This window comes from Myotis brandtii, unplaced genomic scaffold (assembly GCF_000412655.1).
Source record: "Myotis brandtii unplaced genomic scaffold, ASM41265v1 scaffold112, whole genome shotgun sequence".
NCBI lineage: Eukaryota > Metazoa > Chordata > Mammalia > Chiroptera > Vespertilionidae > Myotis > Myotis brandtii.
The window spans coordinates 12,724,798-12,744,308 of record NW_005353838.1 but is presented as its reverse complement, the minus strand read 5'-3'; the positions used below and the strand labels follow the sequence as shown (position 1 = coordinate 12,744,308).

Below are 19,511 nucleotides of genomic sequence, written 5' to 3'. Positions count from 1 at the left end.
CTTTGTCGGTTTAATTTGCATACTCACTCCTGATTGGCTGTGGGCATCGTGGAGGGGTGGTCAATTTACATATTTGTCTATTATTATTATAGATTTCCTCTTAAATTTTAAAAAGTTTAGTCTGATGTTTAATATAGAAATTTATTAAATGGTGTGGAACCACTGATTAAATAAGATTACAAATACCTTCTTAAAACAGATTTTACTTTGTTAAATCCTACCTATGCCTTAAGAAATGAACTAATGTTCTCAAAACCCACTCATGCTCTTAAACCAAAGGCAGGCCCAAAGGACCCCATGAAGACCCTATCAATTCTCTGCTTTGATTTAAGGTCAAGAAGATAGGCTGGCAAGACAAGGCCAGCAGAACTCTTTTAATTGACCTGTCCATAATTTAAAACTCAACAATAAGCAATAATTACATATTTCTACAAATCCTACATCCACTGTGGAAGAAACTATGTCAATTTTATATTCTTATCAATCTATATTAATTGTGCAAATTAACATTTTATCAAAACATGTCTTGATGGTCAATGGTCAAATCAAGAAATTGAAAATATGAAATATTTTCTCTTCTACTTCAAGTAATATTTTATAATTATTAAATCATATAAGGACAATCATTAAATAAGAAATCCACATTTTGAAGGATGCAAACATCATGCTTTCAAATTAGATTTGTGTCACAATGAAAACTGAAAGAAATGTTATATATTGCAGTGAACACCTCCCAGCTGTGAATAGAGAAGCTCTGGAATGACTCATGACCTCCTTCTGGAATGGCAAAATGGGTCAGCGGCCCATTTACCATCATATTCTATTTCATTTTGGGAGCATCAGTACCATACCAGAATTTTTACTTTCAGCAGTAAGCCTAAGAATCTCATCAGTACCATACCAGAATTTTTACTTTCAGCAGTAAAATAAGCTTAAGGATCCGTAGTCTCAGAACTCCAGAATAAGTTCCCAACACAATCCCCTGAGGGGCTCCCGGTTTGGGGATCCTTGGACTTACTGAGCCGGAGTTGATGTACACGAACACTCTGCCTTCCTCCCTGATGCTGCTCTGCATGGGAGCTCCCACCAGCACGTCCGAGAAGCCGTCTGCGTTGAGGTCCACGGCACAGATAGAAGCTCCAAAATAAGAGCCAAGCTGCTCCAAAAACAAACCAGACCCAGTCACTGAGGAAAAAGCAGGGTTAGTCACCAAAGCCCCCACGGAGACCAAAGGTAGAGACGTATTACCTTTTTACCTTTCATTTCATGTAAGATCGTTAGTTTTCTTTCATCAATTCTGAATATGTATGCCTGCAATTGTGAAAAGAATTAGAAAAGGTTAGACTATGACATTTAAAAAATTTTTTTCATTTGATCAAAATATCATTTTTCATAACTTGTAATTGCTCAAATACAGTTTTAAAAATCCCTTTCAGAGTGATCCCAAAGGTTTAGGAAACCACGTTCAGGCTAACGTGCCTTCCTTGCAAAACTACCTTCTCGGGAGCTACCTCCTGGCCCTTGAGAGAGAGCGCAGGAAGAAAGCGTTTTTGCCTCACTTTTCAAAGTAAGGCTGAGAAAAATTTAGTAACCTTTACACAACAAGTGTAATGAAAACTAAAGCCAAAAATAACATCTTATTCTTTGTAGTCTTACCATAAAACCTGTTGCTGCCTCAATTTCCCTTTAGTTGTAAACTTGTTAACCAATAAATATATTCCTCGGGCACCTTGAGACAGTTCTCTTAAAAACAGTTTACTCATAAGAAAAAAAAAGCTTCATTTGACATATAATTTCCTTAAAGCTTTTCTGCCCAATTTTATCTAAAAGCCATACAACATTCACCAATTCCACTAAATGCAGCACATGGCTCATCATTTCTAGCTTTCATTCCTTAGCAAGTGTGCACTTCCTCCTTTAACCTCTCCTCTCATGCAATCTATTTGAACCCTTTTAAAGAAATAAATATAAAAATGTAGTTCTTACTTTACCAATCTGTTCATGCTGAGGAGCTCCTCCGATGACTTCGGTGGTATCCCTACTCCAAAAATGACCAGCTCCAACTGAGTATCCTTCAAGAAAACGGACACAATTGTGAGACTTGTCATCTGCCGTGGGTGAAATATATTATCACATATCCACTCAGAATACAAAGTGACGACACGGAACAGAATTTTAATAACATTTAGCAAAGCAATACGAGTACACACAATTGGTCATTCATTTTATGCTTTAATTATTAATATGTGTGTTATGAAACAAATTGAAGATAGCACCTTTACATTTGGTTTGTTAGTCTCTGTGTAGTACCAGGACATGCAAGCTTCCTGCATGTCCTTTTACTACAGAAATATTTTAGAGTATATAAAATATGACATTTTAAACTTTAAGTATAAATTTCCTAAGTTGCAATTTTTTTTGCCATGAAATCTTTATTATGATAAAATTTTATGATGATAGAAATGGGGAAATATTTTGGTTTTATTATGTAATAAAAAGGGTAATGCCAAGTTATATTTTATAATACCTGAAGATAATCTTCAACTATAAACAAGTAAATGTTGAATTGTAAATGAATTCCCTCTGTTTGAAAATGAATTCCTTCTGTTCAAATGGGAAAAATAATACTGCTTTTCTTATCATTATTTCTGAGTATAAACTGCTCACATTTGAAACACATATGGTATAAGCAAATCTGTACTTTCTAAGAAACTATAGGAAAAGCATTCCTTTTACTATAATGGAAATTAATGCCAGAAAAATCTTGTGTTTCTATTGAAACAAACTAAATAATCCCACCTCTGATTCATTAAATAAGAATAAAAGATAAATAAGGATAAGAAGATAAAAATAGCTAAGCTGTGAGAAATATTATAAGAACTTATGAGGCAAAGGTCAATGAGCTGTTTTTCAGACCCATATGCTTCATAATGTTACCCATTGTCTAGAATGCAGTCGAAAGCCTGACTGATTTTCAGCTGGTCCTTTAAGAAACTATACTTACTTACTCTTATATAATTAAATGAGTTAATTAATGTAGAGTGCTTACAAAAGTTCCTCAGATATGGTAAGCAATCAATACTAACTTTATAATAATAAAGATACAAGCCCTCAAGTGTTTTACTCCACAGAATAAGCACTTTGCAGTAAACCAGGAATTCCAGTCTAAGAATTATATGTCGATGACTGTAGTTACATATGTTCAATGTAAGTTAAAATTTCATAGATTGTATTCTTAAACAAACTCTCTTTTTAATAACCACTGGCCATTTTGATCTTTTTTTTTTTAATCCTCACCTAAGGTATTTTTCCACTGATTTTTAGAGAGAGTGGAAGAGAGAGGAAAAGACAGAAATACGGTATTGACATGTGAGAGAAACACATGGATTGGTTGCCTCCTGCACACGCTGGGGAGGAGCCTGCAACCAAGGTACATGCCCTTGACCAGAATCGAACCCAGGACCCTTTGGTCCACAGGCCGATGCTCTATCCACTGAGCCAAACTGGCCAGGGCCATTTTGATCTTTTGAAAATATAATTTCCCTTATTTATAATCACTAGTATCTGTAAGAAAGATTATAATTTCAGTTTGTCAATTTTTACAGTACCTAAGTAACTTCCAAATTTTACTTGATTGTCTCCGTCTGAAAAAGCCACATATTTATTTGAAGTTATATTGTAGGCAAAAATAGAGCCAGTCCAATAAAATGATCCTGGAGCTCCCATCACAATTAAATCCTGTAAGAAATAAACAATTTAGCATCATTTAAAAGTTTAATCTCACCACCCCAAACCTCTTCCAGATATACATTTTAAGTAAATAGTGACAAGAATAGATTTTTTATGATAAATTTCTAAAGCCTGAGCATTTTATGAATTTAAAAACACACCAGGAAAAAAAAAGCCAGAGAAGCTAGCTAATGGATTTTCACTAAAAGTAGAGTTTTAGAAAAGAAACTTTCACTTCACACTTATCAGTGGACTTAGAAATCAAAGGTAGAATCATTGAACACTAGAGTAAGTTTTCAGGAGAAAGGCAATGTGGTTTCTATTAAAGTCAATCATATCTGGGTAATTCATTAGTGCTCATTAGAGATAATCATGTGTTGTCAAAGAGTGAAAAAGTAGACAATTTATTTCAATTTGCAAAAAGCCATTAACTAGTTTCCTTAACAATGTTAGATTAGAAAAAATAAATCCAATAAAACAGTGGTTCTCAACCTTTAAATACAGTTCCTCATGTTGTGACCCAACCATGAAAATTTTCGTTGTGCTAATTCATAACTGTAATGTTGCTACTGTTATGAATCGTAGTGTAAATATCTGATATGCAGGATGGTCTTAGGCGACCCCTGTGAAAGGGTCGTTCGGCCACCAAAGGGGTTGCGACCCACAGGTTGAGAATCGCTGCAATAAAATCTTGGGCATGTGGTTAATGATTCTCTCTTATCATTGATGTTTCTATCTCTCTCTTCATTCCTCTCTGAAATCAATAAAAAAATATTTTTTAAAAATCTGGGGACATATTTGATGATAAATATGGATTTAGAAAAAGCAAACAGAGGGAAGGTCGAATAAGCAGATAGTTGTCTAGTAAAATATGAAAACTTTCAGCAACCAAACCTACTTAACATATTTCTAAATTTCCTAAACAATTCTGAATTTCAAAAAAGACCAATTTAAATATACATTAAAGAAATCATTGCTTTTTTTACACAGTAGGTAATATTTATGGAAATTGTAAACCTAAGGCCTTCTACATAGATTCAGAAAACATTCATGAATTCATAACTGGTTTTTAAGGGAAACTGGGAACTTTGGAGGTTGAGTACAACTGTGATCATTCACTGGGACTCACAGAATGACTAGAGTGGTAGAAAAAGAATAATCGAGTTTGAGAATATATCTAATCTAAGAGGTTATTAAGTTCTTCAATCTCCCAATTCTCATAATTTTAATTGAAAGTGTGAATTCATATGTTTACTCTCCTCAACAAGTAAAAATAACATAGGCATTTTCGATGTCTAAGTTAACAAAACAAATAACTATAGCTACTTTTAATTTCTATTAAATTCTTAATGAAAGTAATATTCTTTAGTATAGACTTTTAATTGCTCTTATGTGGCATAGCTATCTAATATTAGGTATTTTCTCACAATATACGTCAAATATTCAGTGATAAAAATTAATCTATAGTACTGTACTTTCAAATATTAATCAGATATTATACAATTTTTTACTGTAAAGCATAATATCAGTCTTCTAAGTCTTCAGAAACATTAAAATTCTATATGTAAACATTCATAGCAGCTATTTTTTGGACTATTACCTTCGTGTGAAAACTAGATATTCCAACTTGACATGATGCAAAATTCTCTCCAAAAGTTTTCACATAATCTAAAATAAAGTAGAAAGAAACAATTCAGGATTTCACATAAAGACAAAATCTGTATAATTTTATTTTATGGAGGATAGGTGACCAGGCCAGGACACAAATTAAAAAATACTTGAATGGAGGCTCCTAGCTCTACCATCAGCCAGTTTTTGACCAAAGGCAGAAAAGGGGGAGAAAAGCTTTCACAAACAATGACTATTGTCCTCATTTCATAAGCCCTCCCTCCCTCCTCCACATTCATTTGCAAATATGGATAGACATTTGGGATAAAAAATAGCATAACAATCAGAGGTGGGGGCCCCTTCTGCTACCAGAGGGCTGGTAAAATTAGATGATATCCCTTGGTCACAGTTTTCTCCTCTATAAAATGAAGGCATTTGACTCAAAAAATTGCCAGAATTTCTCCCACATCTAATATTCTAAAGTCTACTGCCTAATTTCATTTACTTTTCAGTATACGTGATTACCAACCAGAAATTACACGTATTTCATTACCAATTTTTTTTTTAGTTATAGTTCCTCCATTAAAAAAAACTAACAGGGAAAAAAAAACAAAACCCACATACAGGCTTCCTAGATTTTGCCCAGTAGAGAGTCTCTTATTATGAAGCCGCCATGAATGGATGTTTTTGAAACTTACTATGAACACAAAGCTTTGCTTCTGAAACACTTACATCAGTAAACGTCTATGAAAATAAGAATCAGGACCACATCTTTGCTTTGGTTTTACTAACTAGAAAATTTAAAAGAATTGCTGTCATTTATAATTACTATACTCTGTCATGATTTTCCCTTTTTTTAATATCTTCCCTGAGTCTATTTTTTCTATTTTTATAAATTTCCCATAATTTTAGTTATCTTATATTTATGTCATCTTGAATTTTTATTTGTAGAATGTGACTAGCAAAACTAAAAACAATTATGAAAATGTTTCGAAGTATAAATCATAAACCATTAGGAAGAAGAGGATAATAAACATGGAGAAAAATAGACTGAGTTTTACTGCATTAAGAATTCAAAATTCACCTTTTATCTTCTTGCCATCCAAAGGCCAATCAGGAATATATATAAGCTTCTCCATGATATCAAATGCAATAATAGAGTCAGTACCTGAATTTGCTTATTTGTTCAAAATTTTGTTAGGTGATAGATATTTTCTTGGAGACTGGAATAATCATTTTGGTTAGAAAAGTTGGAATGTATATTTATTTAATGCTGAGTTTTCCAAAGACAGATTTTTAGAACTTGTTCTGTTGCAGATATATATTTTTTATGCTCTATTGACATTCACCATGAACTTTTTTCACTTGTTTATTTATGTCCTAGCTCTGTGTGCAGTAATGCTACCTATGGTCTAGAATTTTTATGGGAAAACCTTTCAAACTTAAGATACCAATCCCTTGCTAGTTCAAGAAAAACAAGTGAATTTGAAAAAAAAAAGTGAAAAATACTTGTTCCCATTATACTTGAATCTTTCTGAATATTCTTTGCAGCTAAAGATAAAGCAAGTAACCTAAATAGTTTTTTTTTTCTCACTGATCATACATTTCAATGTAATTTCACGATTTTAAGTGTCCTATAGTTGTTGAGTATTAGACTCACATACACTGAATTGAAAATGTATTTAATGCAAAAATGGGTAATTATCAACTAGAATCTAGAATTATTCAAATTAAACTGTGGAATTTCCTAAAAACACAAAGTGCATTTATGAAAACTAATACTGTAACTGAGTAAAAAAACAAAAGGGTACTTTGAGTATTTATAAAGAACACAGCTATTTCAAAAATCCCCTCCCCACACATCTAAAATTGAAAATAATTTTAAAAAATTAAAAGTCATTCACTTGTTTCTTTTGATCCAGTTAATATTAAAATCTTCTCTTACCTTGATAACATGGAGCTATTCTTGTACTCAGTGCTGTTCGGAAATCAGAGGGCATTTTATAGCAAACACCCGTGGGAAGCTTATTTTCATTCTTCATGTAAAATATATTTTTCCATCTATGCCCACAAGTCTGAATAAAACATAAAAGTAGACTAAATTATGTGAAAGTCACACCCAGAATATCTGATTTCATGATGTAATCAGTGGACCAATTCCAATAACCTACCACGATGGATCCATTTTCTCCTGGCTGTCTGGAAAGCGTGACCCCCAACCATTGATTGTCTCTTTCTTCCAAACAAGTCTTTCCACAAGGGTCTCCACCAGGGCTACCTACCGCATTTGAAAACAACGTTATCATCAGTGACCTTGAAAACCATGTTATTCTAGGAGAGCAGAGAAAATGAACACATCATGCTTATCCCCAATGTTTTTTCCCTTCAACCACGTGTGAAGTGCCCAAATTTCTGCTTCTGTCATCTTACATTCATTGCACAATGGAGGCGGGGGGAGGAATAACTGTGAGTTACATAACTGTGAGTTACTTGGTACAAATATGTTTTCTTGAAAGGTGATTTTTATTTGTAGAAATGACTGGAAGGGGAGATGACCAGTTTACACCAACATAGGCTGTGCAAAATCAATGGCAATGTACAATGCTTGGTGAAGAATTCCCACCTTTGCTTGGACCATTTATCTAGCATTACTGACAACATTATCAGAGCACTTTGTAAGACATACCTTGAATTGAGGCATTAACAATAAAAGACAGTTCAGAGCACTTTGTAAGACATACCTTGAATTGAGGCATCTACACTAATAAAAGACAGGATGGTCTTCAGCACTGAAGTCAGCTTCTGGAAGCTGGAAGGGGAGGACTGAGCATGTGGAAATGGGCAGTGTATAATGAGCGTGGTAACACGGAATAGCATTGAAAGCAAACTACCCTGTGGTTTATATTAAGTTGATCGTGACTGCTCTCAACAAGGGAAAAAAGACGTTGAAAACCAGATTATCTCAGTAGTAAATAAAAAAAACCTCTGGTAGCACTTTGGCAAATACATGAATATAAAGAAAACTAAACATAAATATGACCCGTGGGCAATACAGGACTCCTAAATTGTACAAAAGAAAGTCACCTACACAGTGATAATGTTTCCCTTTGTTAGAGTGACTTCTTTGCTTTATAGCTAGGATCCTGTATTCAAGTGATTTTAATTAAGTGATTTTAGGGAAGAATAAGATGCAGTACCTTAAGATTCCTTTTGCTGTCTGTATTTTCACCCTCTTCAATTGCCATGTGATAGCCTATTCCACCCAGGCTTCCTTCCAAAGGCAGGTCTATGTATTTGCATTAATGTGATTGGAAGAATGTGGAACTTGGGTTTGTTTACTTCATTTTGAACACTGGTCACTGTGTTCAGACATTTATAGGAACCATTTTCTAAATTAGGCACTATCTCCTCCTATAACCTTAAACCCTAAAGTTTCCTGGGCAAACTCAGAATACCTATATCAATAAGGCTAATATTTTGAAAGGGAAATTATTTGCAGAAGATCTCCTTGGTAGGAGAGATTTTGTTATAAGGAGTATAGGAAGATGATTGTGTATACTCTTGTTTGTTCTTCAAGATGTTGATCAGGAAAAACAGCAAAACCCTTAACACAGCGGAACTGAAGAAAGCTTCCCAGCCCCGGGAAGATTCTGCTTTAGTAGGTTCAGGTGAGGCCCTGACTACCCCAGATGGTTCCCATGATCTGGAAATTGCTATGAAAGAATTAGCAATTCTTATGGATTATGTTGTTCTGGCCAGGTTTCCTGTAGAATAGTGACTGGCAAGTCCCACCTATTGGCAGTGGCTGCTTGGAGCACTACAGTGAAAGGAAGACACCTAAGGATGGGTCTGGAAGAAGAATGCTGGGGTTGATTAGCAAAGTCTATTTGGAATAGAAAGAATCTTGCTGCAGCCCAAACCTTGGCAAAAGAGAATCCCAGTGGAAACGTAAGGTCTCTATGTTAAGACTAATAAAAAGAAAAAGGAAGGGAAGAAGGGAGAGAGAAAGAACTGCATTGTGTGCTTTGGTAGGTAAGGTCTCATACAGAGTTTGATTGTGGCTACATGATGTGAACATAATGGAAGGAAAGTGAAAGAGAATGACATGAAATTTTAATTTTCACTGTGATGCAATTTTCAGTTTGACTTTTCACTAAAATTGCCAGTTTTTTTTTACTAATGTCAAAAATAGATGATAAATGATAGACCCTGTTTAACTGAAGTTGAAGTTCCTATTATTTACAATAGATACTTCAATGAAATATCTTCTAAGAAAATACAGAGTCTTCTAAATTTACAGTCACTAAGGCAACCAAGTAGGAGAAAAACTAAGGACAGGAGAGGAAGGAGGTCACAAGTAATACGTATCTCTATTAAAATGTGGTGTGATATAATGGACACTTTCTTTCATCAAAATTATACTCAAGAAGGAAAGTGAAAGAGAATGACATGAAATTTTAATTTCCACTGTGATGCAATTTTCAGTTTGACTTTTCGCTAAAATTGCCAGTTTATTTAGAAACAAATTTACTGTTCTAGAGATGCACCCCAAAAGTTTTAAAAAAGTAAACATACGATAGTTTAAAACCACACAATGCTATGTAAGTTGCTTGAGAAAAAATGGCCAAAAATTTACTGTTCTAGAGATGCACCCCAAAAGTTTTAAAAATGTAAACTATAGTTTAGAAGCACACAATGCTATGTAAGTTGCTTGAGAAAAATGGCCCAAATGCAGCCCAAACCTTGGCAAAAGAGAATCCCAGTGGAAACGTAAGGTCTCTATGTTAAGACTAATAAAAAGAAAAAGGAAGGGAAGAAGGGAGAGAGAAAGAACTGTATTGTGTGCTTTGGTAGGTAAGGTCTCATACAGAGTTTGATTGTGGCTACATGATGTGAACATAATGGAAGGAAAGTGAAAGATGACATGAAGAAATTTTAATTTTCACTGTGATGCAATTTTCAGTTTGACTTTTCACTAAAATTGCCAGTTTTTTTTTACTAATGTCAAAAATAGATGATAAATGATAGACCCTGTTTAACTGAAGTTGAAGTTCCTATTATTTACAATAGATACTTCAATGAAATATCTTCTAAGAAAATACAGAGTCTTCTAAATTTACAGTCACTAAGGCAACCAAGTAGGAGAAAAACTAAGGACAGGAGAGGAAGGAGGTCACAAGTAATACGTATCTCTATTAAAATGTGGTGTGATATAATGGACACTTTCTTTCATCAAAATTATACTCAATATTTAGAAACAAATTTACTGTTCTAGAGATGCACCCCAAAAGTTTTAAAAATGTAAACTATAGTTTAGAAGCACACAATGCTATGTAAGTTGCTTGAGAAAAAATGGCCAAAAATTTTTTATCTGCAAAAATAGTGAATTGTTATTGTCTGTTTCTTGGCCGAGTCTTTACATTTAAAAATGAAGACTAGAGAAACCCCTGTGTGATGAAACTGGTTTCTGGAGCCATCAATGATTCCACCTTGTATCATCCTCTGTTTTCGTTTTAGCTCTACCAGGATGTCACCACTGCTCAGAATCTCACACTTCAGGCTCACACACATCATAACCAAACTACTCACTTTCCCACTTTTTTGGTGTCACTTTCCTCAAACATCTTTCTCCCCATATCTGAGTACCTCTCAGGTCTCTGGGACTTATACCAACGCACCATGCGCCACTTTTTTGGTGTCACTTTCCTCAAACATCTTTCTCTCCATGTCTGAGTACCTCTCAGGTCTCTGGGCACCATGCCCCCACCCCCCACTTTTCAAGCCTTTGGCCTCAATTACACCAGCTTTCTTGCCTCTGCAGCTTGCAGATGGCAGGTGATAGGACTTTCTCAGCCTCCATAACTGAGGGAGCCGATTGTGAATCTCCTTGTAGATAGATTGAAAGGTAGTTAGATGGGTAAATCTATCTAGCTACCCTGTCGGTTCCGTTTCTCTGGTGAACCCTGACTAAATCAAGTACATTATTCATTCACAACTATTCTATTTCCCAGGCCTAGTAAATAATGACCTACTTCATCTTGACCAGTACTAAGTCTTGTTCATTACTAGCCCACCCCCGGCACAGAGCCTGGAAACGTGTGCTGAAAATGGAAGTGGGTAAATCTATCTAGCTACCCTGTCGGTTCCGTTTCTCTGGTGAACCCTGACTAAATCAAGTACATTATTCATTCACAACTATTCTATTTCCCAGGCCTAGTAAATAATGACCTACTTCATCTTGACCAGTACTAAGTCTTGTTCATTACTAGCCCACCCCCGGCACAGAGTCTGGAAACATGTGCTGAAAATGGAAGTTCAATAAATGAAAAGCAATTCAAAGCTTTGACTGGTTTATTTTGACTGAGTATCTTATCTTCTATTTGTGTTTTGTATCTTAATGTGAAATGTGAGTACAAAAGGATAAATGCCCCGGCAGAAAGGAAATTCACAAACCAACACAGTCATGAAACAATTACCCTTCCACGCCACAACATCAGCCCAGCATCATGTGTCTCACTCGTTCACTTTTGATTTGACATACGAGTAATTTGACTTACGAGCTCTGTCATGGAACGAATTAAACTCGTAAGTTAAGGCCCCACTGTAAATGAAAAGCAATTCAAAGCTTTGACTGGTTTGTTTTGACTGAGTACAGTATTTGTGTTTTGTATCTTAATGTGAAATGTGAGTACAAAAGGATAAATGCCCCGGCAGAAAGGAAATTCACAAACCAACACAGTCCTGAAACAATTACCCTTCCACACAAGAAATAAAAACTAATGCTAATCAGTGAACAAACACACAGACTCACATTTATAGAGGGTTCTCCTTTTCTTCCTAACACACCTCTGCCGGCCACCGTCATACTTTCAGCACCGGTTACAAGACAGGAGCAGTTCAAAGAATACCTGTAAGTCCCCACTACCACTCTAGGTCTTTTCTTAATTTCCAGGGACTTTTGTTTACACTTTTCTTCTTTAATGCCTACAGAATCTTGGCAGAGAAATAAAACCTTCTCATCATCAGCTTACACTCGGGGCCTTCTCCAGAGCTTTTTCTTAACCAGCTTGCTCCTAAGTCCACTCCTTTATCACGTGGTTCTCGGCCTTGACTGGACATTAGGATCACCTGGGGAGAGTTCTGAACAAATCCTGACACCTGGTTCCTTCTCCCAGAGGCTCCGATGTGACTTGTCTGGGTTGAGACCCAGACGCCAGAATTATCTGAAAAGCTCCCTGGGCACTTGTAGTGTGCATGTGGGCTTGTGAGCAACTGCTCTGCAATGTAAACGCTGTGCCTTGCCTGCATTATGTCATATCTGAAAAGAAACAACTTCCTTTTAAAAAATAATACTAGAGGATGGGGGCGGGCTATACGAAGTCAATGGGGGGGAAAAGGAGACATGCAATACTTTCAACAACAAATATCTTTATAATAATATCTTTTGTCCTCCTTGGTTTTAGCTAGATATTGAATAGGATATCAAATGTTAAGTAAATTTTTGTGTGTGTGGAAATTCAGTATTTCTAATGTGGCCAGAAATGATGATGAATAAAACTGGCATGGGAAAGCTAATGTCAGGAAACTGAACATCATAAACAAACCCAGATGATCTTTATTTTTGACTCAAATGTCAGGCTGAAATTATTTATAATCTGGTTTTCAACTCAGCTCATTTATTACTAATGTAAACTCAGCCAATTAAATCAGCTTCATAATTAAAAAAGTACTTTACATGGTTTAACATAAAAGAGGTCAGCAGAAATTAACATTTGATAATTTTCCATGCTTTTATACAACTAGAATGACTAATTCTTAGCACAGTTGAATGCATTTTCCCAATAGACATTAAAAATACAAAGCTATATAAAGACCATACCCCTTATTCTAAAAACTGAAACCCATTTTTCTCTTTTTTATTTTTCATTTGGGAAAGGAAATATACAGATGTATGCTTACTACTTCATTTTTTTTTAAATTTCCATCGTCTGATTTTTGTATCAGTATACATACATGTATATAAATATGAATAACAGTAACTTCGATAGATGAATATAAAGGATGTTAGTACAAAGCCAATTAAGTACACCTTTTTACCGCCCCCTTTTGTTGGTGTTAATTACTGTCATTGTTGCAAGTCCCCAAATATGAAAGAGACTATGGAAGGGTAGATATTCAATCTTGAATGTCTCCTCCATGAAGGCAGGTACTGTATTTTGTTGACCGTGGCACTCCCACAGCCCAGAACAGGGCCTTCCCTGCAGAAGGCCGGAATGAAATGCATATTTGCTGAGGGAGGGAATTCTGAAATACATTATACCACCGCAAATCCTTTACTCGATTTACTAATCCTTCACTGCAGCGATTTCCAACCTTTTTCATCTCCTGGCACACATAAACTAATTACTAATATTCTGCAGCACACCACAAAATATATAATTTTTCCTGATCTGATAAAAAATAGAATAGGTATAATTTTGATTCATTCACACCTCTTGTGGCACACCGGTTGAAAATTGCTGCTTTACTGCAATAATTTTACTAAACTCTCGGGGATCTAAGCTTTGGGGAGATCTTCCTTCACTACTATTCTTCCTTACTTCTCTTCTAAAATATTGCCTTGAGTTTTAAGATGGTAACAGATGTTCTGAAGGGAAACCGTGTTTGGAGGTTTGAAGATCTTTACAAAGTGGGGTATGTGAGCAGGACTATTTAAAACGGAGTCAGCTGGGCCCACAGGAGGTGCCTGTCTCACAGCTGTGCACAAGGATTATGGGGAGTAAGTGAGATATGTGTGAAGCGCTTGGGCCAGAGTTTAGCGGAGAAAACAAACAAATAAATCCTGACACCTGGTTCCTTCTCCCAGAGGCTCCGATGTGACTTGTCTGGGTTGAGACCCAGACGCCAGAATTATCTGAAAAGCTCCCTGGGCACTTGTAGTGTGCATGTGGGCTTGTGAGCAACTGCTCTGCAATGTAAACGCTGTGCCTTGCCTGCATTATGTCATATCTGAAAAGAAACAACTTCCTTTTAAAAAATAATACTAGAGGATGGGGGCGGGCTATACGAAGTCAATGGGGGGGAAAAGGAGACATGCAATACTTTCAACAACAAATATCTTTATAATAATATCTTTTGTCCTCCTTGGTTTTAGCTAGATATTGAATAGGATATCAAATGTTAAGTAAATTTTTGTGTGTGTGGAAATTCAGTATTTCTAATGTGGCCAGAAATGATGATGAATAAAACTGGCATGGGAAAGCTAATGTCAGGAAACTGAACATCATAAACAAACCCAGATGATCTTTATTTTTGACTCAAATGTCAGGCTGAAATTATTTATAATCTGGTTTTCAACTCAGCTCATTTATTACTAATGTAAACTCAGTCAATTAAATCAGCTTCATAATTAAAAAAGTACTTTACATGGTTTAACATAAAAGAGGTCAGCAGAAATTAACATTTGATAATTTTCCATGCTTTTATACAACTAGAATGACTAATTCTTAGCACAGTTGAATGCATTTTCCCAATAGACATTAAAAATACAAAGCTATATAAAAACCATACCCCTTATTCTAAAAACTGAAACCCATTTTTCTCTTTTTTATTTTTCATTTGGGAAAGGAAATATACAGATGTATGCTTACTACTTCATTTTTTTTTAAATTTCCATCGTCTGATTTTTGTATCAGTATACATACATGTATATAAATATGAATAACAGTAACTTCGATAGATGAATATAAAGGATGTTAGTACAAAGCCAATTAAGTACACCTTTTTACCACCCCCTTTTGTTGGTGTTAATTACTGTCATTGTTGCAAGTCCCCAAATATGAAAGAGACTATGGAAGGGTAGATATTCAATCTTGAATGTCTCCTCCATGAAGGCAGGTACTGTATTTTGTTGACCGTGGCACTCCCACAGCCCAGAACAGGGCCTTCCCTGCAGAAGGCCGGAATGAAATGCATATTTGCTGAGGGAGGGAATTCTGAAATACATTATACCACCGCAAATCCTTTACTCGATTTACTAATCCTTCACTGCAGCGATTTCCAACCTTTTTCATCTCCTGGCACACATAAACTAATTACTAATATTCTGCAGCACACCACAAAATATATAATTTTTCCTGATCTGATAAAAAATAGAATAGGTATAATTTTGATTCATTCACACCTCTTGTGGCACACCGGTTGAAAATTGCTGCTTTACTGCAATAATTTTACTAAACTCTCGGGGATCTAAGCTTTGGGGAGATCTTCCTTCATTACTATTCTTCCTTACTTCTCTTCTAAAATATTGCCTTGAGTTTTAAGATGGTAACAGATGTTCTGAAGGGAAACCGTGTTTGGAGGTTTGAAGATCTTTACAAAGTGGGGTATGTGAGCAGGACTATTTAAAACGGAGTCAGCTGGGCCCACAGGAGGTACCTGTTTCACAGCTTTGCACAAGGATTATGGGGAGTAAGTGAGATATGTGTGAAGCGCTTGGGCCAGAGTTTAGCGGAGAAAACAAACAAATGTTAGCTGATGTTAACATTGTTGTTATTTTAAAGATTAATCTAAACATGTGATTAAGCTGTACATATGTCATGGAATATATCCTCCATAAAATATTTGTGGCACATTGTTGTTGTCACTTAATCCTTATCATACACATTAGCTCATTCAATTCTCACAGTAGCAGCAGAAGACTAGTTTATCAATCCCATTTTACAGATGAGAAAATTGAGTCTTATAGAAAAAAATAACTTCCCCCACCCCATGGGGCTGGTAAATGGAAATTATTAGAGTAAAAAACTTGTCAGAAATAGAAGGCCTGTTACTTCCCACTACCCTATAGCATATAAAATAGAAGTCTACTTTCAGATGTATGAATTAACTGAAGTCATGTCACTAAGTTTTTTTCATCAGAAAATGTATAAAATATCACAAATCTGACCCCAGACTGTAGTCAACTCTATAGTGTTCACGAAAAAATGTCATTTACTTGGTCTCTATCTTATCCTGTGATTTTCCTCCATTTAGATCAGTTCTCAGTGTCTTGGCATTTCCATCAAGGAAAGACCAAAAGGAAAAAACAGACTCACAGTTCTTCTTTCCATCACTTGCTGGCAGCTTGAGTGAAACGCTCTGTGGGTAGGGGTGCCTGGGACTTTGGGTTCTAATGACATGTTTGCTTTATCTGCCTGTGTACAGTGCTGTGACTTCCCCATCACTTCAGACATTTGATTGGGGCACTCCGTCTGGCATTCTAGCTCCGAATAGAAGTGTGAGTGTGTGAGTGTGTGTGTGTATATCTGATCTTTCAAAACATGTGATATAATTTCAAGTTTCAGAAAAGTAGTGTACTTCCACCACAGTGCTGTGACTTCCCCATCACTTCAGACATTTGATCGGGGCACTCCGTCTGGCTTTCTAGCTCCGAAGATATATATATGCGTGTGTGTGTGTGTGTGTGTATGTATATATATATCTGATCTTTCAAAACATGTAATGTAATTTCAAGTTTCAGAAAAATAGTGAAAGTCCTTACTTCCACCAATTACTTTTTTTTAATGTTGAAGTTTTATTCCATTTAAGTCGTCTTATATGTTTCAAACTGTTCCACTCTTTTTCTTAATCCTGAAAAATGAATGACTCTTGTTCTATGTTACATAAAGAGTCATTCATTCAAGATATCTTTATTTGTAGAAGCAATAATTACTGAGTGAAAATAATTATACAATTAATTCCTCTACCTAAATTAAAAATATTTGAAAAACATGTATGATTCAAGGCAAACAAATCAATTCAAATGTGACAAGATTCTAAGGCCTACCATTGCAGGGTTATGAAGATTACAGAACATTTATGGCTGTGCATGCAAGACTGCCTGGCAGCTAGTACGTGTTCATTAAATGGTAAATGCTTCTGCTCCCCAGCATCCCCACATTATGTTGCTTTGGACTACACCAGCAGAGGGAGCTCACAGTGCTGAGAGATTGGACCAGCAGTCAGCTCTTTAAGCCCAGTGGCCCCTTCTTATAGTTTTTCTTATCAAACCCTAACTATTAAATCCATTATAATACGTTTATCATATTAAACTATTTACTTTCCCCATGCATCTAATAAAACATGATGATGTTTCTAAGAGATAACAGTAATGTGTATGAATTCAATAGTAGTAACAAGTAGTAATGTAAAATGCCTTTGTGTTAGAGGTGAAATGGGACATGAGAGCACTAAACTTCCAAACCATAGCCTCCAGCTTGTGTAGTGGGAAACAAGAGTCAAACTATCAAAATAAACATCAACATTAGACACCGTTCTCAAAGTATTTTCCCCTTGGAAAAACAGGTATTGAAATCTCAGCTTCTCAGATTTCCTATCAAAATCTGATAATAACTAATAATCGTTCGAAACTTACGTGAGAAACAGCTTATATAATCACAGGCCTGAAAACGCCAGTATTTCAGTCCCCTTTTTCATTTCATTTCATATACATTTTTTTAACTTTCGAATTTTATTTATTTTACTTTATTGTATCCAGAAAGAGAGTTGAACACTGAGGTAAACATTGGCAGAGGGTAGTGCCAAGTTTATAAATCGGGGTTGATCCTGAGCTACCATGAGGCCCCAGAACTCTAGAAAACCTGGTCACTTGTGAGCTTGATTCTAGGTTTAGTGTCTCTTCCAGGGATCTTAAGCCCAAACTCTTTCAAATTCCTGCAGAAAACCTACACAAACCTTTTTTACTAACTACACCAGAAAAATATACTGCAACTTATCATAATTGAACATGAGTGAACATAATTTAAAGAGGGGCCATTGTCTTATAATAATTGCTAATATTTATGACATGCTTCCTATGTATATATTAATTCATTTAGTTTTCATTCCATCCCTATGAGGAGATATTATTGTCATTATCCAAATTTTACAGGTAGAGAAGCTGAAACAAAGAGAGATTAAGCATCTTGCCCCAAATCACAACCCTAATTAGTGGAGGAAAAAAGGATTCAAGCCCACATTGTTAATTAGCATCTATACTACCTTACAATGATCTGCTATTAATACTTTTCCCTGTTAATGTAGGAAAAGAACCCAAATATTAACATTATTAATAATTCTATACTCATTTTATTTTTATAATAAACCTACTAAGCTGGTAACATTAATTTCCAACATTAGAACATTCTCTACTTCCATGGTTTCCAGTTAATCTCTTTGTCTTCAGGATTCGCTTGAAAAACTATCACTAATATATGAATTCCATTTTGAGTGTCTTTGAAATAAGAAAACACAAAAATGTTAACAGAAACAAACTCTGGGGAAATCTGCTCTGGCTTCATGCTAGGTGGGCCATATTGAAGTTCTGTGCCTGGTTTGGGAATTCACAGGGCAGAACAGAGGATGTCAGGAAGACAGCAAGGCTTAAAAATATGTGAGAGAAGTAACAATCAGTCAGGGAGTGTTTGGCATTATCCTGAACCAATGGAGGATTGGACTGAGATGAGAAGATGCAGACAGTAGCAGACGTGTCTCTATAAAAAGCTTAAACTTTAAGGATGGGATAATATGTTGCAGAGATAATGACTGTGAAAAAAACCTACCAAATACTAGAAAACATTCACCAGAACACAAAGAATGGTATCAGGGTGAGGTAGACCTAGAAAAATGTCTCAACAGAGGGTGTGCCTGGAAAGAGTCTTCTATGTAGGGTGTCTAATCCACACAAAGAATGGTATCAGGGTGAGGTAGACCTAGAAAGATTTCTCAACAGAGGGTGTGCCTTCTATGTAGGGTGTCTAATCTACTTCACACATTATTTCCCATCAAAGAGAGCTGGCAACTAAGTCTACATGGTTACTCTTCTCATTGTGCATTACAGAATTTCACATAAATATTTCTTATCTTTAGAAAAAAGATTTTTTGAGGTAAACTGAGAGCATCAGCACAAACACACTGCATCATTGAGCCCAGTCCTGTCACTTGTAAGACCACTTCCCTGTTTCAATTTGATGCTTCAGCTACTTTTAAAATAAAATAAAAATCCCTGTTTTTAAAGATGGTCAGTTCCAAGCTCCCTATCTCTGGAGTGAGTTTTTTTTTTTTTTTTATTAAATCTTTATTGTTCAGGTTACATTTGTTCCTCTTTTTTCCCCCCCATAACTCCCCTCCTCCCA

The 19,511-nt window shown here is 35.6% G+C and overlaps 1 protein-coding gene and 1 long non-coding RNA gene across 2 annotated transcripts in view; both read right to left on the bottom strand.

Annotated features, from left to right (window-relative positions):
- Positions 1–19,511, bottom strand: part of ITGA4 (integrin, alpha 4 (antigen CD49D, alpha 4 subunit of VLA-4 receptor)) — an 84,427-nt gene that overhangs the window by 51,076 nt on the left and 13,840 nt on the right. Inside the window, 7 exon segments of the mRNA XM_014547157.1 lie at positions 1,019–1,156; positions 1,249–1,311; positions 1,987–2,072; positions 3,609–3,738; positions 5,330–5,397; positions 7,283–7,412; positions 7,509–7,615. Of these exon segments, the coding sequence (XP_014402643.1) occupies positions 1,019–1,156; positions 1,249–1,311; positions 1,987–2,072; positions 3,609–3,738; positions 5,330–5,397; positions 7,283–7,412; positions 7,509–7,615 (722 nt within the window).
- LOC106727560 lies at positions 14,948–19,053 on the bottom strand. The gene is made up of 2 exons (XR_001363788.1): positions 17,753–19,053; positions 14,948–15,286 (listed from the first exon to the last, which is right to left on the bottom strand). It is a non-coding gene; the product is annotated as an uncharacterized LOC106727560 (long non-coding RNA).